We start from the raw sequence: 26,804 nt of genomic DNA on the forward strand, positions 1-26,804 counted from the left end.
ACATTTATATAATACGAATAAAGAAAAAATGTATAATTGTATGCAAGTGAGGAGAGAGAGGAGTCACGAACACGAACAGTTAACATTAAATTATTACGGACTTTTGCAAGTACGCAGTTTTTCCAGTTTTTATCGTATTTTCCTTGAACGACATGGCGTCAAAGTGCAGGAGGTATTAACTTTTCGGTTTTTATCCTCTTTACGCGTGTTGCTCGAGGCAAAAAGCATCGACAACAAGCAAAGGTATCGACTATCACACACGGCGATTATTCGATATTCGCGGCGAGGGAACATATATACGCTTCCTCTGAAACTCGTTTCTATGTGAAGACGCGTCCGCTAGAATTTCGCTCGTTTTACCGGAATTTCGTCAGTCAAAAGCGACGTCAGCTGCGCGCATCATGTCCACAATCGCGAACTCGTTAAAAGTCGCTTTATAACGCCCGCTCGAGAAAATGAGCTATCGATTGAATCTTAATATTTTAATATCTTAACGATGCGCGTCATATACGTATAGTTACTTTACAGTTTCGTAGCATACATATACATATGCATTGAATTTATGCAAATTCTCGCGTGACATGCGGCATGCAGGTGCATTAATGCATATTTGAAACGTTCAAATTCTTAGTAGCGGAAATTATTTCAAGTTTCTCGTTAAAATAGAATGAATACGTTAGCTAAATCATATTTAAAATTAAAACTGTTTCTTTATTAAAAAAGTAATTTCATTCATCATTAGAAGGATTGTATTCGAGTATCGATCTTATATTTTCACTTATTAATTTATAATTTATGCTTTCCATATTTAACTGTGATTAATTCATTCTTTCTGGTCGCAACGAAATAAATTCTCGATACTAAGCGCAAGTTGCAAAGTATTAATATTATATATTACTTTCGCACTATTTTTCTAAAGTTAATTCTATTCAATATAAGATTAATTTTAATGTCGGTTCAATCTACTTTTTATCTTTTTCTAATTCTTAGAAAAAATAAACAATAAATTAAATCACGATTAAAGTTAAGTTTACATTAGTAAAATTGGACCTAAATATTTCAAAAGAAGAATATTGACAATTAATGATTCAAGTGCCATTTCAATTTAATTTTATTATTATCATAAATTAAAAATGCCTTCTGGGAACGGCGAATAAAGTAATAAATACTCTGAAAACGTCTAGTCCAAAGTACATAGAAACATCAAGTGCGCGCGCTGAGTATATTCGAGGATTAATTTCGCATGAATCCTGCGCCGGCGCCGATGTCGGCCAGGAGAGGGGAAACAAAAGGTTTTCGGTACTCACGAAGCCAAACACGTCTCGTCGAAAACTGCAAAGGAATCCCGCATTCCGAGTCGAGCGGGCCGGGTTCAGTGGTCGGTGGCTTCTCAACGAGCGTTACATAATTCTTCGTTCCCGAGGTTGAGCGAAGCGACGGAGGCTGGAGGATGGGCGAGCAGGGGGCAGGGTTGGGACCTCGGTGATCGTTGCCAAAACACGGTCAAGCGTCGCGCCGTTAATCTCCACGCGGGGAGTTTACGATCTCGCGCGCGTGACTGATCGCGGCGCCGTTCGTAGAACGTTCGTAAAACGTTGCGACGGCGGCATCGAAAGCGAGAGCGCGGCGACTCGCGACGTGAAGAGAGAGGCCGAAGTAACAAGCGAGTCCAAGCGCGAGAATCGAAAGAACCTTCCAGGAGCCCTTTAAACTGTTGGAGAACCGGTATATGGCCGGTCGTCGGTCGACCTCGTGGGATTTAAATGGCCAGAGAAGGGCACCGCTCCGCGGGGTACCGTTACACGCGCGCGTCGTAGTGGGGGACACGCCCCGGGCGATTTAAAGGGCCGCCGATGGCGCACCGCGCCGAAGTTTCACGCTCGTGACGCGAGTCACGTGGTGCGAGTTCGCCGATCGCGTTATCAAAAATGATCGGCAACAGACGGATTCATCAGGGTTCACGGTTGCTACTTGACCGCGGCGGCACGGTGAGAGTCCGTTGCGCGTTTCAGGCGACGCCGCGCCGTTCCGAAAAGGCGCGCTTTCAAGAGTTCGTTTCGACTACGCGGCACACACATTCACCACACACACGCGACGCGACGCGAGAGATATCGGAACACAGAGATCGGCGCGTATCTCTGTCTCGCTTTCTATCTCTCCATCGGTTCTGCGATCGTTTAAATTTCCGCTCTCACCGCTCTCTCGCCGCGAAAATTACTACGTTTTTTATTTGATCCTCACCACGACGTCACTTCTCCTGATGACGACGTTGGTCTCTCGAACTTTTCCCTCGTCGCTCCTCGCGGATCCCACCTCCACCCGAGATTTGTTTACCAACCCGTCGCGGTCGACCATTCCAGCGGACTGGCTGGCCGCGCGTCGCGTCTCGCGAGAACACGTCGGCGCAACACGGGCCGTTGTTGCCGTTGTCTTCGGGCCGAACGAACGGCTGTCACTCGCGAGAAGTGAGAACGGCGTACGAGAGAGAATTGCACGTTAACGTCGCGGCCACGCGCGCACGTCGTCGACGTCGTCCGCGTATTGTCGTGCGTACTCGCGCGGGTACGAGACATGAACCACCGCGCACAGCATCCACGTTCCACCATGGGGTATATCCGCGAATCACGAGCCTCTATACGCGAAGTACCTAGACCGCGCCACCGCGCTCACCGCGCTATCGAGCGCATTCGGATGTGACGACGCGCAGGTGGAGCCGTGCCGCCATCTTTCGGAGAGGCAACAAGTCCTTATACGGCACGTCACGAGGAGGCTCGAGACGTCACAAGCGTAATTCCAATTCTTCCAAACTCAAATAACTACGCTTTTCTCTCTAAAAATGTAATTTTAATATCGATCCTGTTACTCTTCTTTTTTCTTTTTTACTAATTTATATGATTTTAACTGAATAATACACGAAAAGAATGATTTTGCTGAAAGATCTAAAATTTTACAGGATCTAAATTTCACAGAGCTGAAAATAATTTTGGAAACTCGAATCAAGCTGGTTACTGAAGTGTGTCAAACTTCATTGCAGTGTTGTTTATAATTTTTGAGATTCAATATAAATATTTTGATGACCCAACAAAATTACCTATATAACACAGAATTTGCAGCAATATCACTGCAAAATCTCTGCAATGTTGCAGCAGTGTTGTTACTTTTGTGTAATTTTATACTGTAGAGATATTTTCGATGTAAATATCCAGTAAAATTGCAACATTCCACCAATTATTGCAGTAACATTGAAATTATTGCACCAATGTTGCTTCAATTAAAGTTCTATACTTGAGGAAAAACTTTACGGTAATCCGAGATAAAAATTCGACATGAGCCCGCCGCTGCCAAATCGAGACATATCGAGACGAGCCGTTTGTCGTTGAAAGTAATAATCGCCGAAAGCACAAAATCCAGAATGATACATATCTTGGAAACTCACGAACATTTGATATCATCTCCGATAACGTGGCCGAGGACAGGATAATCAATGATTGTCGCAGATTTCCGCAATTCTTGCGGATTCTCGCGAATTTTACGATCGAACGCGCGCGAACCGACCGCTGACTTTGTGACTATAGTCGTGAACGCTGCCGCGAGATTCAAATTTATTCGCGACGCGGATTGGTCGTTTCTCGCGGCATACAATATGGCGGTCGCGCGAGCGCGCTACACTTCACTCTGATACGCAATACGCGTAAATAATCAGATATGTTTAATTTAACGATGAGACATGCTTTTCGTTTTGCAATTTATTTTTCGGGTTTTATTGAAAAAGAAATATGCATTAATTGTAATTTACTATAAATCCATATATTTCTGTCGCGTGTGTTAACTTGATTTTACATAAAAATTTTTTTTATCAGTTTTGCAAGTTGCGAATCTATATAACGACATAATTTAAATTCAAATAGTTTAAATTGAATAATTTATATAAAGTGATAGAAATTTAATTCTACCACTTTATCGTAATAAGTTTATAATATATATAATTGTATAATTGTAATATAATAATATATATAATTGTATATATGTGTGTGTATATATATATATATATATACATACAATTCTTATGAGTAGAAATTAAAACATCTGTGAAAAATAAATTTGTATGAATTTATTTTTCGTGTATTTGTATGTATGTAATTGTATTTATTTATTAATACACGATAAAAACAATTTTATTGAATCTAAAAATTTTAGCTAAATGAAGATCTGAAAAAATAATTTTATTTAATTAATATTATCGAAATAATCAGAAATCTCTAACATAATTATCAACATTGTGAAAAGTTCTGACTTTCTGATAACTAATTTGAGCATTCTACATAATTATTTTGATAATCTAACAAAAATTATTTTCGAATCTGTATAATGTAACTAAATTTTCAAATACTTTAACAAAATTGTTCTTTCCATAATAAGATTCTTTTGAATCAATTAATGTGTTATTTGTTAAACAATGTAACCAATTAATTGACCAATATTAGTATTAAATTTTTAATAAAAAATTAACCATATCATTTGGAGCCGCCTTTAAGCAGAGATTCACACTCCATTTTTTGAAAAGTAATTTTTTAAGCTCGAGAACTCAAATAAAATTGACAATGTAGAATTGACTTTGATCTCAATCCAATATATTGTTTATCTAAAGACATTAAGTTATACCGAGATTAAAGATAATTTTACAATGTAAGATTAGTTTTAATCTTGATTTAACTTAATGTCTTTTTTCTTTTTTTAATTAAAATTAAAAACAAATAGAGTAAATTAAACTAAGATTAAAATTAATTCTACATTAATGGAACCAGATCTTATTAGTAATTATTTTGGAGCTGTTTGATGTTATTTTGATGAACTACATTAACACAATTTACGCCAAAGTTATAACGTCGATATTTTGAAACTGGCCAATCATAGTCATTCTATTCTTTAAAGGAATAACTATTGGCCAATTTCATAACATCAATATGTTATAATAAATATTGGCGTAAATCAACCCAAAAATTATAATTAGAAACGTAAATACAGAAACGCTCGTCGCATTTCTAGAGGATTGCCAATCGTTAATACTCATGGTAGCAATATCACATTCTCCATCGCTAGAAGTAATCGATTAAAATCAGGGCAACGAACGTCGATCATACGCACCAGACATTATTATTACAATCGAACGCGCGTGCGAACAGGCGAATAGCAGTGAAGTTCGCCGATGAAATTGCGAGTGCTGTGGCGCGCAACAGCGGAAGTGACGTCACGCGCGACGCAACATGGCGGACGCTGGACAACGTAAACAGTACGACGACCACAGCAGCTCGTATGTGGGTGAGTATTTTGTCTATCTTTTCATCGTTTCGCCAAGCACGAGGGAATGCCGGTGAGACGTCGCGCGATGTCGATCGTTCACACATTGCCGAAATCGCGAGCCCACAATACTAATCTTCGATATGAGCCAGCTGTGCGCGAGTGACCGTGCCGCGGTGTGTCCATGCTTTCTCGCTTGACATTTCGCTCGCGTCGCTTTCTTTCCCAACTCCCGAATCCCATCTGCACTTCCCCGTGCCCGTAGAATTTTTATTTGAGCTCACGAGCGATCGACACCAATGCGTAAATTCGCAAATCGTCGTGATGAAAGGCAAAACGAGAAAGAGGACGAGAGAGAGAGAGAGAGAGAGAGAGAGAGAGACATAAAGAAAAGAAAAAGGAGTGACGTCGCGCGAATTCCTTCGACGAAAGACGAGACATGTGTGAATCACGCGTTCACACCTCCATCGATTGTGCTTAAACTAATGACAATGTCAACAGATGATATCGAAGTTGCAGGGCTATCAAGATTGTCGAGAACATGATCGACGCGGCCGTGAAGGTTATAACATGCTCGCATAATAGGACGCGTAAGAGAACCCATATCAACGTGAGCGCCTATAAATATCGTGCTTACGTGCACGCTGGAGCCCTGACGGATGAGGAGAGGTTTCTGTCAAAAAAAAAGGATGACGACGCGTGGTCCTCGTAGGTGCCGCCCGCTTGCGGCAAAAGTGTGACAACTCCATGCCCGCTGCGTATATCCACGCGACCTTGCGTTTCGATTAGTCAGCAAAGTTGAGAATTGTTGAACGAGTCCCAGACCCCTTTGAATAATCCCAGACATAAATGTTTAAAAGACGTCATAGGCTGGTATTCATAATTCTTATATTTGAAATTGTCTTAAGTACAGTCTTAAAGTGTCATAAATCAATCAGAGGGATATATTAGCATCTTAAGACATTATTTAAGACAATTTTAAAATAAGAAGGTATGAATATTATGGAATTATTCAAAATAGATTCAGATTGGAATTACTCATCTATTTCCTACATTTCTATAGCATTTTCTACTCTTTAAAACTGTTTGGAGTATAGAATCTTACTTTGAAGAGCAAACATTCACTCTTAAAGATTGAAAATTAAGCTACTTTTTCAAGACTGACTCAATTTTGACTCTTTAGAGTGAGATTTCATTCCAGAGAACTTAGAGAGTAAAGAAAATGAAATAATTTCAATTGAAATTCATTCTGAACAAGTCCATACGTGCCCTGAAAATCATCTTTTGAAACATACATATCTAAAAGACATAAAAACGCTTTTAAATGTTGTCTGAAATTCATCAAGTCGATTAAGCCGCGACATAATTGTAATTAAAAGCTGTCCTAGGAACGTATTAGTAGCTTTCCGCCAAGTCTAATGCGGAATCTACAATAGAAAACGTAATGGTCGTAGAGTCTTAAGTCATAAAAAATTAACCAATTATTGACTGTGTTTCGTTCTTTACTGTGAATACTGAAAATCTACATTATATATAGATTTTCCATATTCCCAATGAATAATGGAATGCAGCTACAGTCGAATATGAGGAGAATAATCGACTGTAATTGATTCTTACAACTACACTTATATAATTATAGAATGGGCTTAGGACTGATATTTCATACATCGTACGATAAAACTTTTCAAACCTGTTGATTGATTGCAAGACAGAGAAGTTTTCAGGTCTTTCTGTTCAACAGTCAGTCAACAACCTTAAAAATTTTGTAGTGTGTGGTATACAAAATATCAACTTAATGCAAGTTGTTGCACAATTGTAGATGAGATAATAAGCTTATTCTTTTTGGCTAAACTTTTGCACCAGTTCATCTTTCTTTCTCTTCTTTCTTCTTGGAGAGAAAAGGAAGAAAGATAAACTAGTGCCAAAAAGAACAGGCCTAATACTAATATAATAACATTACAACTGTATATAACAATCTTTTTAATCAACGATTGTCATATAAATACGAATAGCATCTCGACAGTAAATTGTGATTAATCGGATAAAATTAGAACACGATGTAAAATCAGAGCGGAAATAGACACGATGCAAGAAACGCATTATTTTCTGGTTTCTATTTCCGGTTACGTGTTGCTTTCTACATTGATGTATATTATTAGTATACTTTAAGATCCGATTTCACAAATATATACTTAAAAATTAAAGGTCAAGAAATTTATGAATAAATTTTATTAAGAAATTTCTTCGTGACCTTTAATTTTACCTAAACAACACACGTGTTCAAAATGAGAATATAATGTTCAAGGTCCACAACCTTTAAGAGGTTCATAAGTAAATCATAAATCAAAAGAGATTAATAACATTTTCTATCTTTAAGCTGTTTTTGCGCGGTCTTTAGGCTTTACCCGTTAGACTTAAGCAAATTTAGCAAAATCCAATTCTTACGGCCTAAAACCATAAATTCTGTGGCCGATATTACTTAAAACTTACGGCTTATGGTCTCTTAAAGTAAGACTGTGGATCGAGTACAAGACTTAAAAATATCTTACAAACACCTTTAAGGCTAAGAAAAAGATGAACAGTAAGTTAAATCGAGATTAAAATTAATCTTCTATTATTGTAATAGAACCATCTGAGACGTGTTATGATAAGATATATATAAAAAAAAACATTTAAATAATGTCTTGTGTTCTGATTTTGGACATAGTGCTACGTTTGGATAGATAATGATGTATTGTGAACTTAACTAGATAGTTTATTTAAATAATTTAAAGATACGTAGATCAGTGGGACGCTGTAAAGATAAATTTTACATTAGCTATATCTTTATGAGATAGACATAAAGAAATGTAAAAATAGTGAACTTTAATACTTCTTGACATCTGGACAGTTCTTTTTAATTTTCTTTTCCAGATTTTAAAGAAATCTATAGCTAGATAATTATAGCCGTCTCACCTATACTCATTCAAAAAGTTAACGACTTTGAGGAAAGTAATTAAAAATATATATTATATGGAGGTATATGTTATATTGCAAAAATAATATTACGTAACACTGAGTCTTGTTTTTTTAAAGAAAAAAATAATTACTGCTGACTCTATTTTACAAATTTATATTTGCAACTTTATAAATTTTTAATAATTATGTGTGTTAATAATTCTACTTCTTTTCGCGTTGAAAACTTTAGAATTACAAAAGATTGTCTGGGTTATCAATATTGATTTACTTATAACGCGTTTTAATTAATCTGTCATTATGTGATTGTAGGTGAGATTGTAATTTTCTAAGTATATCGTAAAATTAATAATTCAATCACATCGATACAGACATTAACGTTATGTTCAAAAACTTTATTCTCTGAATCACTGAAAAAATATATTTATACTGGAGTAACAGAAAACAAAAGCAAAAGAACAGGAAAGAGAGCGACGCGGATAATCAGGTTGCAGGGAATCCGCTGGCATCGACTGATTTGATTTTCAGAATTAAAAAATATCAAAGGACGACAAACAACGTGCGCGAAGGGAAACGCGAGAACGTTGGGTTCGTACGTTAATAACGAAGTTGCTCTTTTTAAAATCGGCGTCACTTTAATTCGGTGACGAGCCACGTGTACGCATATTTCTGTCTCGTTGCGAAATTAGCAAATGCATTTTTTTCGCGTCAATGCAGAGAAATCCGATGCATTTTTTTCTCTTTCTCCCCTCTCTCTCTCTCTCTCTCTCTCTCTCTCTTTGTTTCTCTCTCTCGTAAATTATCGTCTCGCTGGCGATGCCTTTCTTACAACAGGAAATCGTAATATTATTCCGCATTAAATGAAATCCGCGCGACAATATATTGAATGAGAAAAGCGCGTCAGCACGTTCAAAGCTGCAACGCTCTAATAACACACACGCACACACGTGTATACGTCGTTCCGGGATGGGAAATGAGAGTCGCATATTGGCGAATACGCCTATTCAGCCCGACGTGGCGCGTGTTTTATTGAATAGCATCGATAGCTTTGCTTGCGCTGTGTATGCACGTCCGATGGAAACGAGCCCAGGACTCCGCTTTCCCGATAGTTTACGACGGTCCGTCGCCGGACGGGAACAACGCCTCAACAATAAATTTCTGAGCCGCCCGCGATAAATTAGGCGGAAGTCCGGCGTTACATCGTACACGAGCGTGCGCCGGCGAAGCCCGAGACAATTCACCGAGTTAATTGAAGTTGATTCCTGTGGTACTTCGCCGTCCACCTGCGGGACGTGTCACCTTTCTCTTCTCGTAACCACGACGAAGCGTTTCTTTCTCTATATAAATCTAGCGAGACTTGGAGACTGCGATTAGGCTTGGACGACGGAAAAGTTTCCACTGCGTGTGCTATACGTGCTCGATTCTACTATCTGTGACTTTCAGACACGTGATCATGTACGATCGTAACGATTTTTTCTCCTTCCTAATGACTAAGCGTGTATTTCTTCTTTAGAATTTCTCTCGCATCCGCTTATAACTGATATTGTATACTGCTCTTCAGCTAATAACACATATGTCGCTACATTTTCACTGCTAATTAGCAATTATTCTTTTTTAAGTGGGCGTGATATATCTTAAAGGAAAAACCGATATGCAATTATGTACACTAGAAAAAACGATAGGAAAAAAATGTAATTTTGAAAATAATGCAGATACATTTCGCGTCAATTTGCATCCTTGTTCAAGCCGTAATAACTCGAGCTGTATAAAGTTATACAAAGGATGTCAATTGGTTGATGAGAGGTCTGACGATCGAGCCAACGCGAATGCTCGTTCTCGGCGCGTCAATACGCGCGTATACATACTTAATATGTAAACTGCATATCTCCGCTCGAGTCGGATTCATCGAGTGCTCTCGCGTTGTGCACTTCGCTAATTAGACTTGCATTATTCAGTCAGATGAATCGGAAGCCAATCGGTAGTGCGCCATTAATCGAGATCCATACGGAAAGAACAATTATGCTGAAGTATTTAAAATTTTAGCTGGATACAATCTGAAAATAATTTTGTTAGACCAGAAAATAATTATGTTGACCTCTCAAGCCGGTTGATAGAATGTCTAAACTTTTTGCAGCATTGTTTATCATGCTTGTATTTCCGACGTAATTATTTTAATGATCCAACAAAATTATTTTCAGATCTACATCTACACACAGAAAAATACGTATTATATGAAAATAATAATTCCTTTTCGAGTATTTCAAAAATTTATATATCCGCAAATCTATCATAAGTTTATTACATCGAATATATTTTGAATTCTAATAAGTTTAATACTTCAATTCAAGATTATTAAATTAAAATAAATTTGATTTGCTTATTGTATAAAGTTGCTTCTTTGATCATTTATATAATATTCATTAAAAGAAAATTAATTCTTGTTTCGAATAATTATTAATTTTTTTTTAATTTGTAATAAGATATTTGAAGATATTATAGAGAATATTATCAAGAATATTATTATCAAGAAAATATTCTTTGTTAAAGATGATTATAACTTAATAGAAAGAAAGTAAATTGAGTAATTACTTTTCTTAATCATAAAATTATTTTTTTCTGTGAGTACCTAAGTTTTTAAATACTTCAATAAAATCGTTCTTTCCATAGCAGAAAGAAAGAAAGAAAGGGATCAAGTTTAAAGATATAATGGAATGGTTTGCGTGTCCCTGTAGTCTATAAAGAATTTTTATGTCCTCATACGCGATGACGTTTTGTATTTAAAGTTCTGGCGACGCACTGCATTGAGGTCATAAAATAAAAGAATGAACCCCGCGTTTGTAAGCATAACTGACATCGCACTCTCTAAAACGCGATCATGGCGTTTTTGAGACATCCCCGCGTACTTCTCTCTGCCATTTTCTCTCATAACCCATGCAACGATGCAATCAAGTTAGTCAGGGTTCGTAGTAAAAACGAGCGAAGCACAATTGCATATGGCATGACGAGGCATACTTCTTTTATTTTTTTATCGCACGACGTGAGAGAGACGTGCACGTGCCAACTTATCCCGGTAACTTTGTAAAGTATGGCCTTTAGAAGAGGAAAGTTCAATGATATTGAATTTCTATACAAGCTACTCTATATGTATATGATGCGAGTCAATTAGCTGAAAATTGCAATAAAACTTATCGTTGCAAAGTGTATTACAATATACCAATAATGTGTCTTCCATAATTAAACTTGGGATACTTTCGATCGCGATTTTATTTTCTTGTAAAATGTTAAAATTGTTAAAAGGTAATTCGCTTCTTACAAATTGCATCAAAGTAACCAAATCAACGATGAGAAATTATATTATTTCAGATCGTTTTAATCAAATTTTTTTATGCTAAATTTTAGCTATTAAATTTTAGTTACTAAATTTTAGTTACTAAATTTTTATTGATTAAAAATTAACATTTGTCACGTAATACGATAAAATAATGTTTTGATAGAAAAATATCTTATTTCATTCAGCGTAACGCTAGAAGAATGAAGATTTAAGAATTTGCCGGCTGTAACTCGCAAAATTGAACGGATAGAAACCTTTCATATGTTGTAGAGTTCATAACCAAACTGTATACAGTCTTGCATATAAACTTCGGGAGTTGCGGTTACGCTTGGCATATATATGGAGATGGAAATATAAATAAACTTCATACTGGATAGCATCGCGTGCGAGATTAACGATAACCGAGATGTCTGAAGGAGCCACAATAATCCTTACTCACTCTCGTTCGTTTATATGGGTGGGAGGGAGATGATTTTTTATTTCTTTCTCGTTCGCCGATTCGGCTTTTCCTTCTCACAGTAAACCCTCATTTGTCGTAAAACATTTGCCTTCGCACAGTGTAAATGCTCTAGCGGGGGATATACCTTCATAAAATAAATATCTTAGGAAAGCACGTCGTAATTCCACGTGTAACACTCATTGCAATCGTTAACTTCATGGTTTACCACCCGTGCAAATCGAGTATCGATCTAAAATCCTCATTGGTAAAATTCTCATGGTAGCCACTGACTTTGATTATGTTTGCTTCGACAACGTTACCTAGCTCGTAAATCGGCAGTGCGATTTAACAATCGCTCAAAGTAGAAAAGCAACGCGTAATGTCAAGAAGTATTCTTGAAAGCAGAGGAAACTATCGATGTACATTAAAACTAAACTTTCCGGAAATAGGAATTATCTAAGTATCCGTATAAACTTTTATCTTTCTCTTTAAACATTATAAAATAAATAATATTTTGCTATTAATTTTTTAAAAATGTTTGTCTTATATATTCTTAGAAAATCTAAAATTATTGCAAAATATAATGGAAGACTTTATTTTTTTCAATCCTTTTAATATGAACGATGTATTAAAAGTTGCCATTGTAATTTTTTATAACGTATGTATTATACATTTATAATGTATGTAAGATATTTTTTTAAGATAATATTTAAATATTTTTGCATAGTTTTAATGAATATTCAAATTGCGATATATTATCCATCTATTACGTTTTTCAATAATTTCTACTTATAACATTTATGTGGCATCGCTTAAAAGTTTCGCAAGGATGCAGTGCCAATATTTGCGACATATGGCGCGAACTTCTTCCCAGTTGGCGTACTCAAATGCGTGTGTACGAAATTATTCGTGTCCATTTCTAAATTAAACTTAAGCTCGTTATTTCTTCTACGCAAAGATATTAGCCACGTACATCATGAATCTATGCAAAAAACTGTCTGTAAAACGATTCAAAGGTCAAGAAAGTCCAAGGTACATGTATGATACTCAAAAAATAATATTATTCAACACGTTTTTATATTGTCACTAATGTTATCACTAATTACAGATTTTCTAGTCTTAATTATTTTATCAATTGATTATTCTAATTATTTTTCGCCCGAAAATTGTATTAATTCTGTGTAATTTTCTCATAAAAGTCTAAATTGATTACAAATAAGATAAAAATGTTAATAATGAAAAACTTGTTTACATTATTTTAAGTTTTTTTTAAATAATTTATAAGTAATTATTTCCTGTTATTTTAAATCTACTTTTACATCTCGTTATAATTTTTTCGTAAAATGTTGCATTTAGAAACAATTATTATGAATCGTTTTGCATACAGCTATAAAATTTCAAAACTCATTTTTATATAGATACGAATAACAGATTATTATATATTGTAATTGAGACATTGAAAAATATGCTTAATTATGTATGATAATTTTTATGTATTTATTATTGCAATGAAAAAAATTTCTGGTTGAAAATAGACGAATCAGAAATTTCTGGTTAAATTTATTAGAATTTTAGTTGAGATAATTCTTGTTGATATAATATTTCTGGTAAAATCTATTAGAATTCTAATAGTCTTAACCAGAAAATGAATCGTTTATTTTCTACCAGAATTATTATTTATCCAACCAAGACCATTTTTCTTAGTTTGATTATTATTTTCTATAGTGACTTTGATCCTTGTTTCTGCTCTATTAATAGAAATAATATAATAAACACGTATTTTAGCAAAATGTTTTTCTGAAAGATATATTATAGAAATAACGTCAGCAATTGCTTTTTTGTAATCAGTCTCAATGATAATTTTATTGCCGCTGGCAGTGTTCAATTAAGTTATTGTTATTACGCTGCATTTGAAAGCTTTTAAACTTGCTCGTTTTAACAATCGTTAATACATAATTTTTATTAAGTCCTTATATTCTTGTTTATACAAAATATTTATTATTTTCATTTACCTGATTAAACTTATTATCTTTCATTCACAGTAATATTATTTGATGATACATAATAAAAGTATATTTTTTATATTACATTTTCTTTTAGGATAAACTTTACCTTTTTTTGTTTACTCTTTTGATAGCTTGTATAATTATGCTCTGGCACATAAAATAATTAATCTAACATGTTATATATTTAATTAATATTTTTTCATAGTACATAATTGTTTCACGATGATCAATGTTCGACAATATTAAGTACTTTAAAATTATAAAACATTATCTTTTGACGTTATCTTATTTTGACCTTATCTTTTGACGTTATCATCTATCAGATGTTTAATCACAGTCATTTTATTCTCCTTTATCACTAATTGCACTCGTTTTCTCCAGCCAATCGTCACTCTTATCCATGATGAACAAAATTTAGACGGCATCTTAACGCAAAGACGTCGATAATATTAATATATATATCATTGTATCTTATACCGTCTTGCATTTTTCATGCCGACTTCTATCCCCACTTCTAACATAAAAATGGAGCGACTGTATATTTCCATCGGCGTCGCGTCACCAGGAAACTGCATTAGTGCATCATTTATATCTTAGAAAATTTTAGAATCGTGATTACAAAAATTTAGTATCATTTAATTAGATCTGTATATTTATTGCAATAAAAAAGATTAATTTGTACAAAAATAATATGAGATGTTGTAAGGAAAAAGAGTACTCTATAATTAAGAATGCAGTTTTCTAAAATAATTAAAGAAGTGTTAGAATCCTTAGCTATAATGTGAGACAGAGTTTCTTTTTGTCATTGACAAAATAAATTCATTAATGGTATGAATAAAATATTTATTTACAAAAATATTTTTCGAGCATACAACTTGAGAGTTCTCCAAATGACGCGAGACTGTTTAGTTAAACTTCGCACACATACGCATTAACTTGAAGAAAATTCTCTTGCCGCCTATGTATGTGGTGCCCCACTACATTTTTGCGATTGTGTCAGTTGATTTCTATCGGTGTGGCATCGTCACTCGTGGGATGCTGCCAACTCGCGAGGTTCACCGTCACGGCACGGCCTCAAGAATACCGACCATCAGCGAACGGGATATTTCTAGTCTGGCTCTCCTCGCGGACTTAGTACCTAAGTATCGTGTGTGCACAGTGCATCTTCGCGCCGTGGTCGAGTGTTTTTCCTCGATATATATTTATTTCGCGTTCGTTTCTATTTTGTTGAGCGTCGTGTCGATTCGGTGACGAATGTGAAAGTCGGTGATATGGCCGAGAGAAAATTTATAACGCCGAGACGGAAGCGGCACAATGACCACCCTTCTGGGTCAAGGCCGTCGGAAAGGTCGGATGTATCAAAGGAACCGGCGAGGCCGCCTAGAACGAGGACGCAGCAGACCGCAAATGTGACGACGGCTCACAATTCCAATTTCGGGAATGGCACACAACGTAGCGTATTTGTGGAATCACAACAGAAGCCGAGTTAGTTTGTCAGATGATTTTTTGATACAATTATCTTATCGACTGACTCGGTGCTTGATCCATGAAACTATTTGAATTAGTGTTTCCTGATTTTTCGATTTTCCGGGTTTTTTTTTTTATAGTACTTTGTTCTTAAAACTAATTTTTCTATAAATAATAATTAATTTGAGGAAAATTGAAAAGTTAACATTAAAAAATTCAATAAAATAAATTTGTATTGCTTTCTTTCTAGTTATCTTCGCGAAATACATTGGTTGCAACATGCATTTATTTACAATAGATACATTTATGTTTTCTTCATGTTTACAAATTTATTAAGAACCTAGATAATATATCAGTGAATCATTATTAATTTTAAATCTATATAATCAAGATTCATCTTCTGATTTTAATTGTTTTTAACCTTCAGCAATATTGTGATTCTCTTCGTCTACTTTGAATCTTTTTTATCTATCTCAAGTTTTTTTTTTACTATTCTAGGCTTTCAAAAATGTGGGAAAATTCGAAATTACTTTTCAACGTCTATTACTAATACTTTATTACTAACAAAATATTTTAAGAGGGGAATCGGACTCTAATTTTCTTTAGAGAAATTTATAAGTGAAATCTTACGTGTGTGTGCCAGAAAAAACTCAGATTGTAAACGAAGGGTTAATAATAAATTGGATTCTACGCAAAGCACGATAATGATTAAACGATAATGATTAAAATTGATAAAACAATGATCTAAACATATTAAAAATTTATTTCCAGCCGCGAAGGCCCCGATGACGACCCTCGACGAAAACGTGAACCGTGTACCACGACAACAGCATAAAACAATCGAAAATATGGGTAAGTTGGCTAATTTATTTCTACTAATTTAGTTTAATTTTAATTTCGATTCAATTAATTTTTTGCCTTTTTTTAGTTCTAAGAATAAAAAAAAGATAAAGAATATAAATTAAATCGAGATTGAAGTCAGTTTATAATTATTACAAGAAATGGATTACAAGACATAAGTTTTGTTCGACTGCTTTCTTAAAATTGTCTATTCACCTTTTCTTGTTCATAAATCGCATCACTGATCACAGTCGCCGTGTGTCGCTAAAAACTTAAAAATGTAACGATTCCGTGTGAATTTCGAAAGTGATCGACTTTTGTGCGCATATAAGAGTTCTTTTTTTCTAATAAATAGAAGTCTTTTCTTTTGTGTACGAAAACCAACAAAAGCAACTTGTTGACTCGTTAGATAGTCTCGCTGGATCAAATTTCTGCGTTAAGTTCGGCCAGTATTTTAGCTTTCTAGGCATTGCTCGAGTTCTTCCTGAGGTTCTTGCAAGAGGTTTTGTTCTTTACCTTGAATTTATAACTTTTTCAGATCATTCGCGGCAAAAGACGTCTTGTTCTTTTAAATTCACGTGAAGCCTTGTAATATTCAGGATCCGAAGGAAAGGATGCAATGAGTTTATTATTAAATAAAGTTTATTATTAAATCACGAGAAATCTGAAAATCGCAAAGTGTTGTACTTTATGTATAAACGATCAATGTAACACAAATATCCCAAATTTAATTTCTTTATACTTTTATCTGTTATTAAGATTAATTATTAATGATAACTTTATTGAACATATTTTAATAATGACATGTTATTTTTATATTTGCTTTTTTATTGAGAAAGCTATTTTAATGTTTACATGAAGAATTTTTAGATGCTTATTAGTTTGATTCATTCATGTATTTGCAAATTAAAATCTAATATTTTAACCTGCGATAAATTATGCGAAAAAGATATCTGCGTGTGATGAATAGAATCAAACTAAAATAATTCTTAAAATATTTTGAATATTATATATTATTATGTTCCTACCAACGTTATTTCTCTATTACTTTTGATTCAGTTCTTTCTGACATTTAAGTTAATTGAATCTATGCGTTCCCTTTCTTTGTCATTTCCAGAAATCCATGATCTTATATTTACTGTAACGCGGTAATAATTTTTACGATTGTGAAATAAGACGAATTCATGGAGATTAGAAGATGATGCATAGACTATTCATAAATAACAATGACGTAAAAATCTGTCGTGCAAGTAGAAATATAGAAAGAAAAAAAAGAAATCATAGAATTGGCATCCACATCAGTATAATTGACTGTTCGTTCACAATATAGTCATCGCAGGTTGTTAAAAGAAACGATTTTATTGTACAATATAAGACTGTGTCGGTCTCGATCTGAACGTTATTCGCAATTAAAAATGTATCCTGCGCACTTAATCTTATTAAAATACATTCGTAATTTAATATGAATATTAATAGATACCACATACAGTTCGCGCATCTTTTAACGAAATCAACAATAATGAACATGAAATCAATGATAATGATACTTATATAAATATCCCAGAAACTCCTGAAATAATTTGGCAACAGTGTCGACATAAATGCGATCGTTATTAAGAGATATAATTAAAAGACAGAATTTGAAACAATAAATATGATGTGTATTCCCAAGAATTTAAAATTCTCTTAAAAAATATAACAAGAAAATATAATAATTACTTAAAATACATATATAATAACTTTAAAAGACAGAATTTGAAACAATAAATATGATGTGTATTCGCAAGAATTTAAAATTCTCTTAAAAAATATAACAAGAAAATATAATAATTATTTAAAATACATATATAATAACTTTATAGTGTCTTTTAGTATTTTTATAATTTGTTTGAAATCTTGCAGCATTCTTAACTGAGAAGTTGTTATTGCATAAGCAAGATTCTCGATAAAAACGTAAAGTCATCGGATATAAAAGAAATAACAAATGAAACGAATATTAAAGATACCACGCATAAATCGAGTGTGATGCCTTTAGTATGACGAAGCATATCATGCGGTGTCATTGAAAACGTCGACTGTCATATAACACGATATTGTCAATGGATTGTCAATGTATTATGAAAGTTGGAAATGTCTAAAAAAATATACAACTTTATTTAAATTATATATTTTGTTAATTATCCCATTTTCATTTCGAACTTGTTGCTCATCACCATATACTAATGAAAATTTTATCGTATTTCAAAATAGTCAGAAAAGTGCGACAAACAAAAAATATAAATAACGTCTATTGATTCTTGTATCTAATTATTATATCCATTATTAAGATTATATATCCAATTACTGATTATCATTGATTATCAAACTTTAGTTGCTCATGATATCTTTTGATATCGTTAATAAAAATTGTGTGTGAAAATATGATGAAATCAATTTCTTCGTACAAGCCTAACGTTTTTTTTTTATTTGAAAATTAAATTGTGACAGATATAATTGTAAGAAATAAAAAGTTTACCATTAAGAAAAAACTTGAAATTATTTTTTAAATACGCAAAAGTTAAGAGAATAATAAAAAAATAATAATAAAAGTAATTGGATAATAAAGATCATTTGCGATATGTAAATAGCAATTTAGAACACAATTTTTACACATTCTGGTAAACATCTGTTATTCAGCAAAAAAACATAAGAAGTAGAACGGAGGTTTCCTGTAACTAATTTCCCAGGATGTTTTGCCGTGTAAATATTACTGATCTCATGACACGAATAACGATAGTTATTCTAACAGTTAGTTTATTATACAATAATAATTTTGAGAACAAGCATTTCTTGTTTCGCTTTATCTAGTTTAGTTGAAAGGTATTCTACCTTTGTATCATAATGGTATTCTTCGTATATTATTTCTTTTAATAGAGAAACTCAACTTTTTCCATATTTACTAGAAAACAGCATTTTAAAGAGAAATCTGTTGCACTTAAATTAAAAAAATGATACATTGACAAGATTTAAAAATCTTTATTTTATTATATAGATACATGATAACATTATTAATTTATTGTTAGGTGTACAACTTTGCTTCCGCCGTTTTTTTTCCGAAATTCGAGGCTTTATTGTAAAAAACTGGTTATATATTTATGATTCAAAGTATTGTCATCGCTGGCCACTACTTTCTCCCATCTTTTGGGTAGCGTACAAATCCCGCGTCGAAAAAACTGGTCACCTTTTGAGGCTATCCACGAATCGATCCAATTTTTTACTTCTTCATAAGACCGGAAGGGCTGGTCAGCCAAGCCGTGTGCCATTGATCGAAACAAGTGATAGTCAGAGGGAGCAACGTCTGGAGAATACGGCGGGTGGGGTAGGACTTCCCATTTCAACGTTTCCAAGTATGTCTTGACCACTTTCGCAACATGGGGGGGTCGAGCATTGTCATGCTGCAAAATCACTTTATCGTGTCTCTCGTTGTATTGCGGCCGTTTGTCTTTCAATGCTCGACTTAAACGCATCAATTGCGTTCGATCGCCTGTGATTGTTTCAGTCGGTTTTAACAGTTCATAATACACTATGCCGAGCTGGTCCCACCAAATACATAGCATGATCTTGGACGTCAAAATCACCGTTCTTGAAGCATTAAAACCACTCACGACACGTTCTTTTACTAATAGCGGCCTCACCATAAGTATTTGAGAGCATTCGATGAGCCTCAGCCGCAGATTTCTTCATATTGAAGCAAAAAATTAAAACCTCCCGCAAAAGACGAGAATTTGGCTCGTAAACTGACATTTTCAATCGAGAATAACTTTATGATGCAGACACAAATCGACTAATGTTTCTATGGAGTTATGTTGACAGATGCCCAATTTTATTGTATGGCGTCTATGATCTATTTCGACCATCACTTACCGCTAAAGCCATCTATAAGAAAACGGCGGAAGCAAAATTGTACACCTAATACATCATAATATATAATTAATATTTATCACACTAATGCTTCGCAGCAATTTTTGAAAAGAGTTCATTTTTCAATTTATTACTTTCTTAATTAACAATTTCTTGCAATAAAAATATTGTTTCTGCTTAATTTTGATGCTTAATTATTACCAATGAGTTCCTAGAAAAATTTTACTTTAAAAAATTATATAATTGAACTACTTTTGCTTTTTTCATTTCAAAGTTACATATGATGAAAAATGGAGAAGCCAAATTCGCACTAGTGTGGTAACTGAAAGTTAAGTGGATAACTTTTATCTTAGATTTTTTAGATTCAAAAAAATTAATTGCAAATAGTTGTATAATTTTTTTTAGTTGTATAATTTTTTTTAATTTAACCAATGAAATATTTAACAATATAGTCTTTCTGTAGCTTACATTTGATTTTCTACTTAGTTAGTCTGCCATTTCCATTAGTAATTTAAATTCTCAGTTAGTCTTACAGTTGATGTCAGGCATATGTCATAGATCAACGTTAGATATATAACCGGCGGCTATTTTATTCTTAGACTTGTTTTGATGCCCTATGCAATAAATTACCTGAATCCACTTCTTAGTACTCCACGTACTTAGACTAGTATTAAAACATTACTTTGTATACATTTTTCATATCTTTGTTCCTTGTACTTTTTTGGGCAACGAAGTATTGATGGCACAGTTTAAATTTTGTAACTTAAAAAAAAATTTATTTTTCAGATGCTCCATTATTACTGATGAAGATAAAATAATGAAATTTATTTTATTCTTGAATCTTTCAATTCTTCAATATTTATTATTATTTATTATTATCTATTGTCTGTAATAGATTTTTAGTCCAGTTTTCTTTTGCAGATTATCTAGGAAAGCTCGATCGGATAGAAAGGCTCTTGCCGAAAAACGGACAGATCCAAGACATGGATGGTGGGCAGCCTGTTCAAGTAGTACTTGCCCATCCAGATCATACCTTTGAATTAGATGAAGCTGCATTGTCAGAAATTCTCCTACATGACGACGTGAAAGATAGAAGTGTGGTTGTGGTATCTGTTGCTGGTGCCTTCAGGAAAGGCAAAAGTTTCCTTCTTGACTTTTTTCTTCGTTACATGAACAACAAGGTAGGTATTCATGCTTGATTGACTGTTACTTTAATTGTCTAAATTAAAAAAGAATTACATATACATAGATACTTATTAAATTTGTTTCATGTTTACTTTTTATCAATCGACACAAAATCGATTATTGGATAAATATGACCATACGCATTACTTCAATCAACAGTATATATTACAAAATAATACCGATTCCTGGTTGGGCGCCGAGGACGAACCATTAAGTGGTTTTTCATGGCGAGGTGGTTCCGAGAGAGATACTACAGGAATACTGATGTGGTCGAAGGTTTATCCCGCTACCTTGGCGAATGGTGAAGAGATCGCTGTGATTCTTATGGACACTCAAGGCGCTTTCGACAGTCAGTCAACGGTGCGGGATTGCGCGACAGTGTTCGCATTGAGTACAATGCTATCCTCCGTGCAAATATACAACCTGTCGCAAAATATTCAGGAAGACGATCTTCAGCATCTACAACTGTTCACCGAGTATGGTAGATTGGCACTAGAGAGCTCCGATAGTACACCTTTTCAGAGACTACAGTTCTTAGTCAGAGACTGGGTTTATCCGTATGAAGCCGATTATGGTGCAAATGGTGGAAAGAAATTGCTCGACAAAAGACTGGAGATTTCTGATAGGCAGCATGCGGAATTGCAAAGCTTGCGAAAGCACATTAAGTCCTGTTTTTCGGATATATCGTGTTTCCTCATGCCGCATCCTGGTTTAGAGATCGCAACGAATCCGAAATTTGATGGTAGATTATCTGAGATACAAACCGAATTTAAGAAACAATTAAAAGTACTCATACCAATGATACTGGCGCCGGAAAATCTAGTGACCAAAAAGATCAACGGCCAGGTCGTGAAAGCGAAAGATCTGTTGGAATATTTCAAAAGTTATATCAATCTTTATAAGGGAGATGAACTTCCCGAACCGAAAAGTATGCTTGTGGTACGTATAATTTAACGGTGTGCTTCTACAATTTGCGGTTTTTATTTACAAGTCGATCCTTTGTTTTTATTCAACTGAAACGGGTAATCATCTAAACCGCAGTAATTGCATTTTGCATTTACAGGCCACAGCGGAAGCTAACAACTTAACCGCTGTAGCAGAAGCTAAGGATTTGTACCTTCAGATGATGGAGACCGTGTGTGGTGGAGCGAAACCGTTTTTAGCGACTGCTCACTTAGAATCTGAACATCAACATTGTATGGACTCAGCTCTTCGTCAATTCCAAAATAAACGAAAGATGGGCGGAGAAGAATTCAGTCAAATATATATGGAAAAATTAATTAAGGCAAATACGCACATTTAATTAAATACTAGTTTTTTAATTTTTTTTTTTTTTTTAATATTTACTTTATCATAAATTATTTTCCTTTTGCAATATAGGACATGGATGACGCTTTCTTGCAATTTAAGGCGCACAATGAAAGCAAAAATATTTTTAAAGCAGCGCGGACGCCAGCAGTGTTTTTCGCAATTGCCGTTACTATGTACATTTTATCCGGAATATTTGGTCTTGTTGGTCTGTACACAATAGCGAATGTATGTAATCTTATTATGGGTGTTGGTCTTCTCACACTTGTCTTATGGGCATATATAAGGTATTAAAATGTTGCATTTGTTACAATTTCCTATTATCCTACAGTACAATCAGAATTTCTGAATATCATATTTGTTTGGATATTATTTAGGTATAGTGGAGAGTTCAGAGAAATTGGAACACAAATAGATGACTTAGCCAGTAAGATATGGGAAAATGTAAGTACAAGCATCTTCTTAAAAAGTAAAATTCTTTATTTTCTCTGTGTACCCGCTTTGAATTTTATCATATGGATATAACACCTTTCTGATAAAGATTATATGTTCACAGTGTACTAATGAAAAACGATATTTGAGAAAGGTAGAGATTTTTTACTCATTTATTAGTTTATTAAACGTCTAATGTACTCGTTTTTTAATGTACTTGGTTATAAAATATTAATCATAAAAGATGTTAAAATTAGTAGCATAAAATGTTCCTAAAATATTGAAATGTTCACTAAAATCACACATAAAATTTATATCTGTTTTTATATGTTACATACAAGCAGCACTTGTCATAATATATTTTGCATATTAATATAGTTTGTATAATGATTAATATTTAACATTTTTTTATTGCAACAGGTCTGGCTATGCGCTCATCTTTGTTATAAATTAATTTATACATTAAGATACCTAATCCTGTCCATTATCGTAATTGTATTTGCAATACCTATATGTCATTTTACTTATCGTGATCTTCGCAGACATGGCTACATCTGATCACACGCTTTTTTTCTTTTCTAATTTTAGTCTTTAATTATCTTTAATTCCAAATTGCTTCTTTCTTCAAGTCTTCTATGTTCCTTACACATCTATGTTTTGCACATTTTTTTCTTACTAACCAAAACCGTTTTATAAAAGCATAACCTTTAATATTACTATTTTTTATTGTCTTTTTTTTATTCCTGTCATAAGCTGAGTGCTAACAGGAGCAAATATCTCGAAAAGGTATGACATTCGGCTACATAAGTATATATAATCAAATTTTGAACTCTATTAATCTGATTACATATTTTTCTCTTTCCAAACATTACATCCATAACACTGCTTAATCAAAAAATCTATTTCTTCCTTATAACTATTAATATTTCTTCGATATTAATATATTAAGTTTCATAAAATAAACGCTGCTCGTAACTAAAAAACAACAAAAAAAATCTCGAAATTTTTGGAAATAACACAATTATGTAGTTTCACATATTATAATTGTCATAAAATAGTGCAGTTTTGATGGAAAGAATGATTTTTACTTTTGTTCAGTTCATGAAGCCACTCTACCAACAATTTGTGGAGAAGTCCGTGTCTGTAGCAGTGGCGCAGGCTGCTGAAATAGCGGTAACGAATTCAACAATGAACGCCACTGTCACTGCCAATGGCAAGCCTAAATTATTGTAACATTCATTCCCGTAATATCCTAATCATTTAAACGAATCGAAATATCGCATCCTTATGTTAAGTGGCATAATCAAATTTTACAAAAAATATCGTAATGTTTTGACATACCGCCATGAATAGTTTTTTCTCTGTTTAAAACTGGATTAAACATTATGGCTTGGAAGCACTAATTTGAAAATGACTGTGAATGTATATACGATGTATTCTAATTATAAAACAGCGTTAGATTGATGGAAATCGTGTGATTACTAGTATTGCCTAGTATATCCTTGATATGGATGTTGTAAAAATAAAATCTTGTACTGGTGAAAAATATTATTATTGTAGCTTGACCTGAAAGTTTTATCATGGGGATGTTAATATATTTAAAGTTATTGCAAATTATCAAAAGGTAGAAAAGTGCATTTGTAAAAAAATATTAAGAAATAGGAAAAAATAAGTCCCTATGTAACAATTTTTTCGTTTCCATTAAGTATATGAAATTTTCCTGTTGAAGTAATCCATTACATTTAAAATGCATTTTGCAGTTAATTTTTATTTTAATAAGAAGGATTTGTTTTGCATTATGTCTTTGTTATTTTATGTGTTATTTATATGCTTGGACTAACGAAGTTCAGATTTCATTCGTGCCAGAAATGCGTAACATGAGTTGTACTGGACTACTGTTTAATAAAAGGATGTACATATTGCACGCGATGTTATTCACATATTCTACATAGTTCGAAAAAAAAAGTGATAAAAATACTTAGAATTTATTTAACTACGATATAGATATTCATACGCCATATTGCTGTAGTATATGACTTTATTAAATGCAATATCTCGAAGTTGCCCGATTACATTAATCTACTTAAGAGTAATATAAGTCTTATTACCAACACGCTGTTAATAGTAATTAAATTTGTGTAGATATGCTGAACTCCATTTTCTATATTGCTCATTGAATAAAAGTGATTAATATTATTACTTAATTCATCAATAAAACTGATTAATTATTATTATTATTATTAAATTTATCAGATTTATAATGTTATCTAAAAACAATTAGCAAATATAAAAAACATTAGCTTTTTTATTTCCACTGAATTTTGTTCAATGAGTAATTTTGATAATTTGACGTATGCGTGTATTAAAACTCTACCAAGTCTTGCCAAGTGAATTGCTAATATACTTCGATCTATAATATAGTTGATAGGGTATAAATTTATTTTTATTTATACATATGCATGGAATTCTAATTTTTAAACACGAAATTTATTAATGAATTATAAAACTGGACTTGTAAAATTTTATAAAGATAATTATTGCAAATTTATTAATAAATGTATACGTTATTTTAAAAAATATATAATTTATACTTTTTCTAATATAGTAAAAATTATAAATATACTTGGTGGTGGTTTTAATAACACTATAATTTATTTATATGTGGTTTATATTTTGAAATATTTACTTCATGAAGACGTATGTAAAAAAATAATCTCACGTTTGCACACCAAAATATAATTGCTATTTTATAACACGTTAGATTCAAAATTTAAACCGCTTTATTATTCTTTATAATGATGTCTTCAATTTCTTAATAAATATTAGAGGCAGCTTTAAAAATAATACTGATTGATATATTTGTTTTACTAGTTGAGATACAACGATACAAGTGAATAAACAGTTTTGTATTATTAATGGAGCCATATTCGTTATCTCATTGTATTTTATGCAGAATGGGTGTATGTAGGATAATAGAAAATAATTTAGCGGAAACGCATGGTTATGGAGGTGCCATTAAGATATAATTTTGAATTTACAAGAGATCTTATGTCCCGTGCTAAATTTTATTTATTAATTTTATAGAATTTCTCAAATTTCATTTTTAATAGATATATAAGTAAATGAGTTTAGTGTACATGAATACATATCAACTCAAGTTTGTGATCAAATTCAACAGTTGCACTTAATATTTAGACCATTATTCTTTATCATGATATCATATTTCAAACTTGAGATAATATGTAACAACAATTATTATTAAATCACAATTTTTCCACATCAAAATGAAATTGTATTATGTAATTTTATAAAATTATTAGGAACTGACAAATATATGAAGGTTAATCAAATAGATTGTCCAAATCATTTCTGATATGGATATTTGTATGAAAGAAGAACTTGTAATATCCTATTTTACACAGTTATAATGTAATTAAAAATATATAAACATGACACTATAATAATTTGTAGTCGTAGCTATTGACAAAGTTACGTCGAAAATTTTGTATTATAAAAAACGTGTGTAGAAATGCATTATGTATATTTACTGCACGTATATAATTCTATCTTTCAATCCATTTTATACTAATAAATATTGTAATAAAAAAGATAATGATTGTAACAAATTAAATATATATATATA

General features: G+C 33.0%; 1 protein-coding gene across 5 annotated transcripts; it reads left to right on the forward strand.

The window, feature by feature from the left end:
- The first annotated feature begins 5,169 nt into the window (after positions 1-5,169).
- Positions 5,170-24,843, forward strand: LOC108687054 (atlastin). Of its 5 annotated transcripts, XM_018192662.1 has the most exons (10): positions 14,913-15,514; positions 16,268-16,348; positions 21,158-21,417; positions 21,581-22,360; positions 22,485-22,706; positions 22,802-23,016; positions 23,107-23,173; positions 23,286-23,315; positions 23,915-23,947; positions 24,260-24,843. In XM_018192662.1, exons 1-10 carry the CDS (start codon positions 15,301-15,303, stop codon positions 24,392-24,394), a joined length of 2,037 nt encoding a protein of 678 aa, XP_018048151.1. In that variant the 5' UTR covers positions 14,913-15,300; the 3' UTR covers positions 24,395-24,843. The 5 variants fall into 5 exon arrangements, with proteins under 5 accessions (XP_018048150.1, XP_018048147.1, XP_018048151.1 ...); XM_018192661.1 differs by lacking the exons at positions 14,913-15,514; positions 23,915-23,947; positions 24,260-24,843 and adding exons at positions 5,170-5,319; positions 23,582-23,739; XM_018192658.1 differs by lacking the exons at positions 23,915-23,947; positions 24,260-24,843 and adding an exon at positions 23,582-23,738 and having other exon boundaries at positions 14,912-15,514.
- Positions 24,844-26,804: the final 1,961 nt, after the last annotated feature.

The sequence above is a fragment of the Atta colombica genome, unplaced genomic scaffold (assembly GCF_001594045.1).
Source record: "Atta colombica isolate Treedump-2 unplaced genomic scaffold, Acol1.0 scaffold198, whole genome shotgun sequence".
NCBI lineage: Eukaryota > Metazoa > Arthropoda > Insecta > Hymenoptera > Formicidae > Atta > Atta colombica.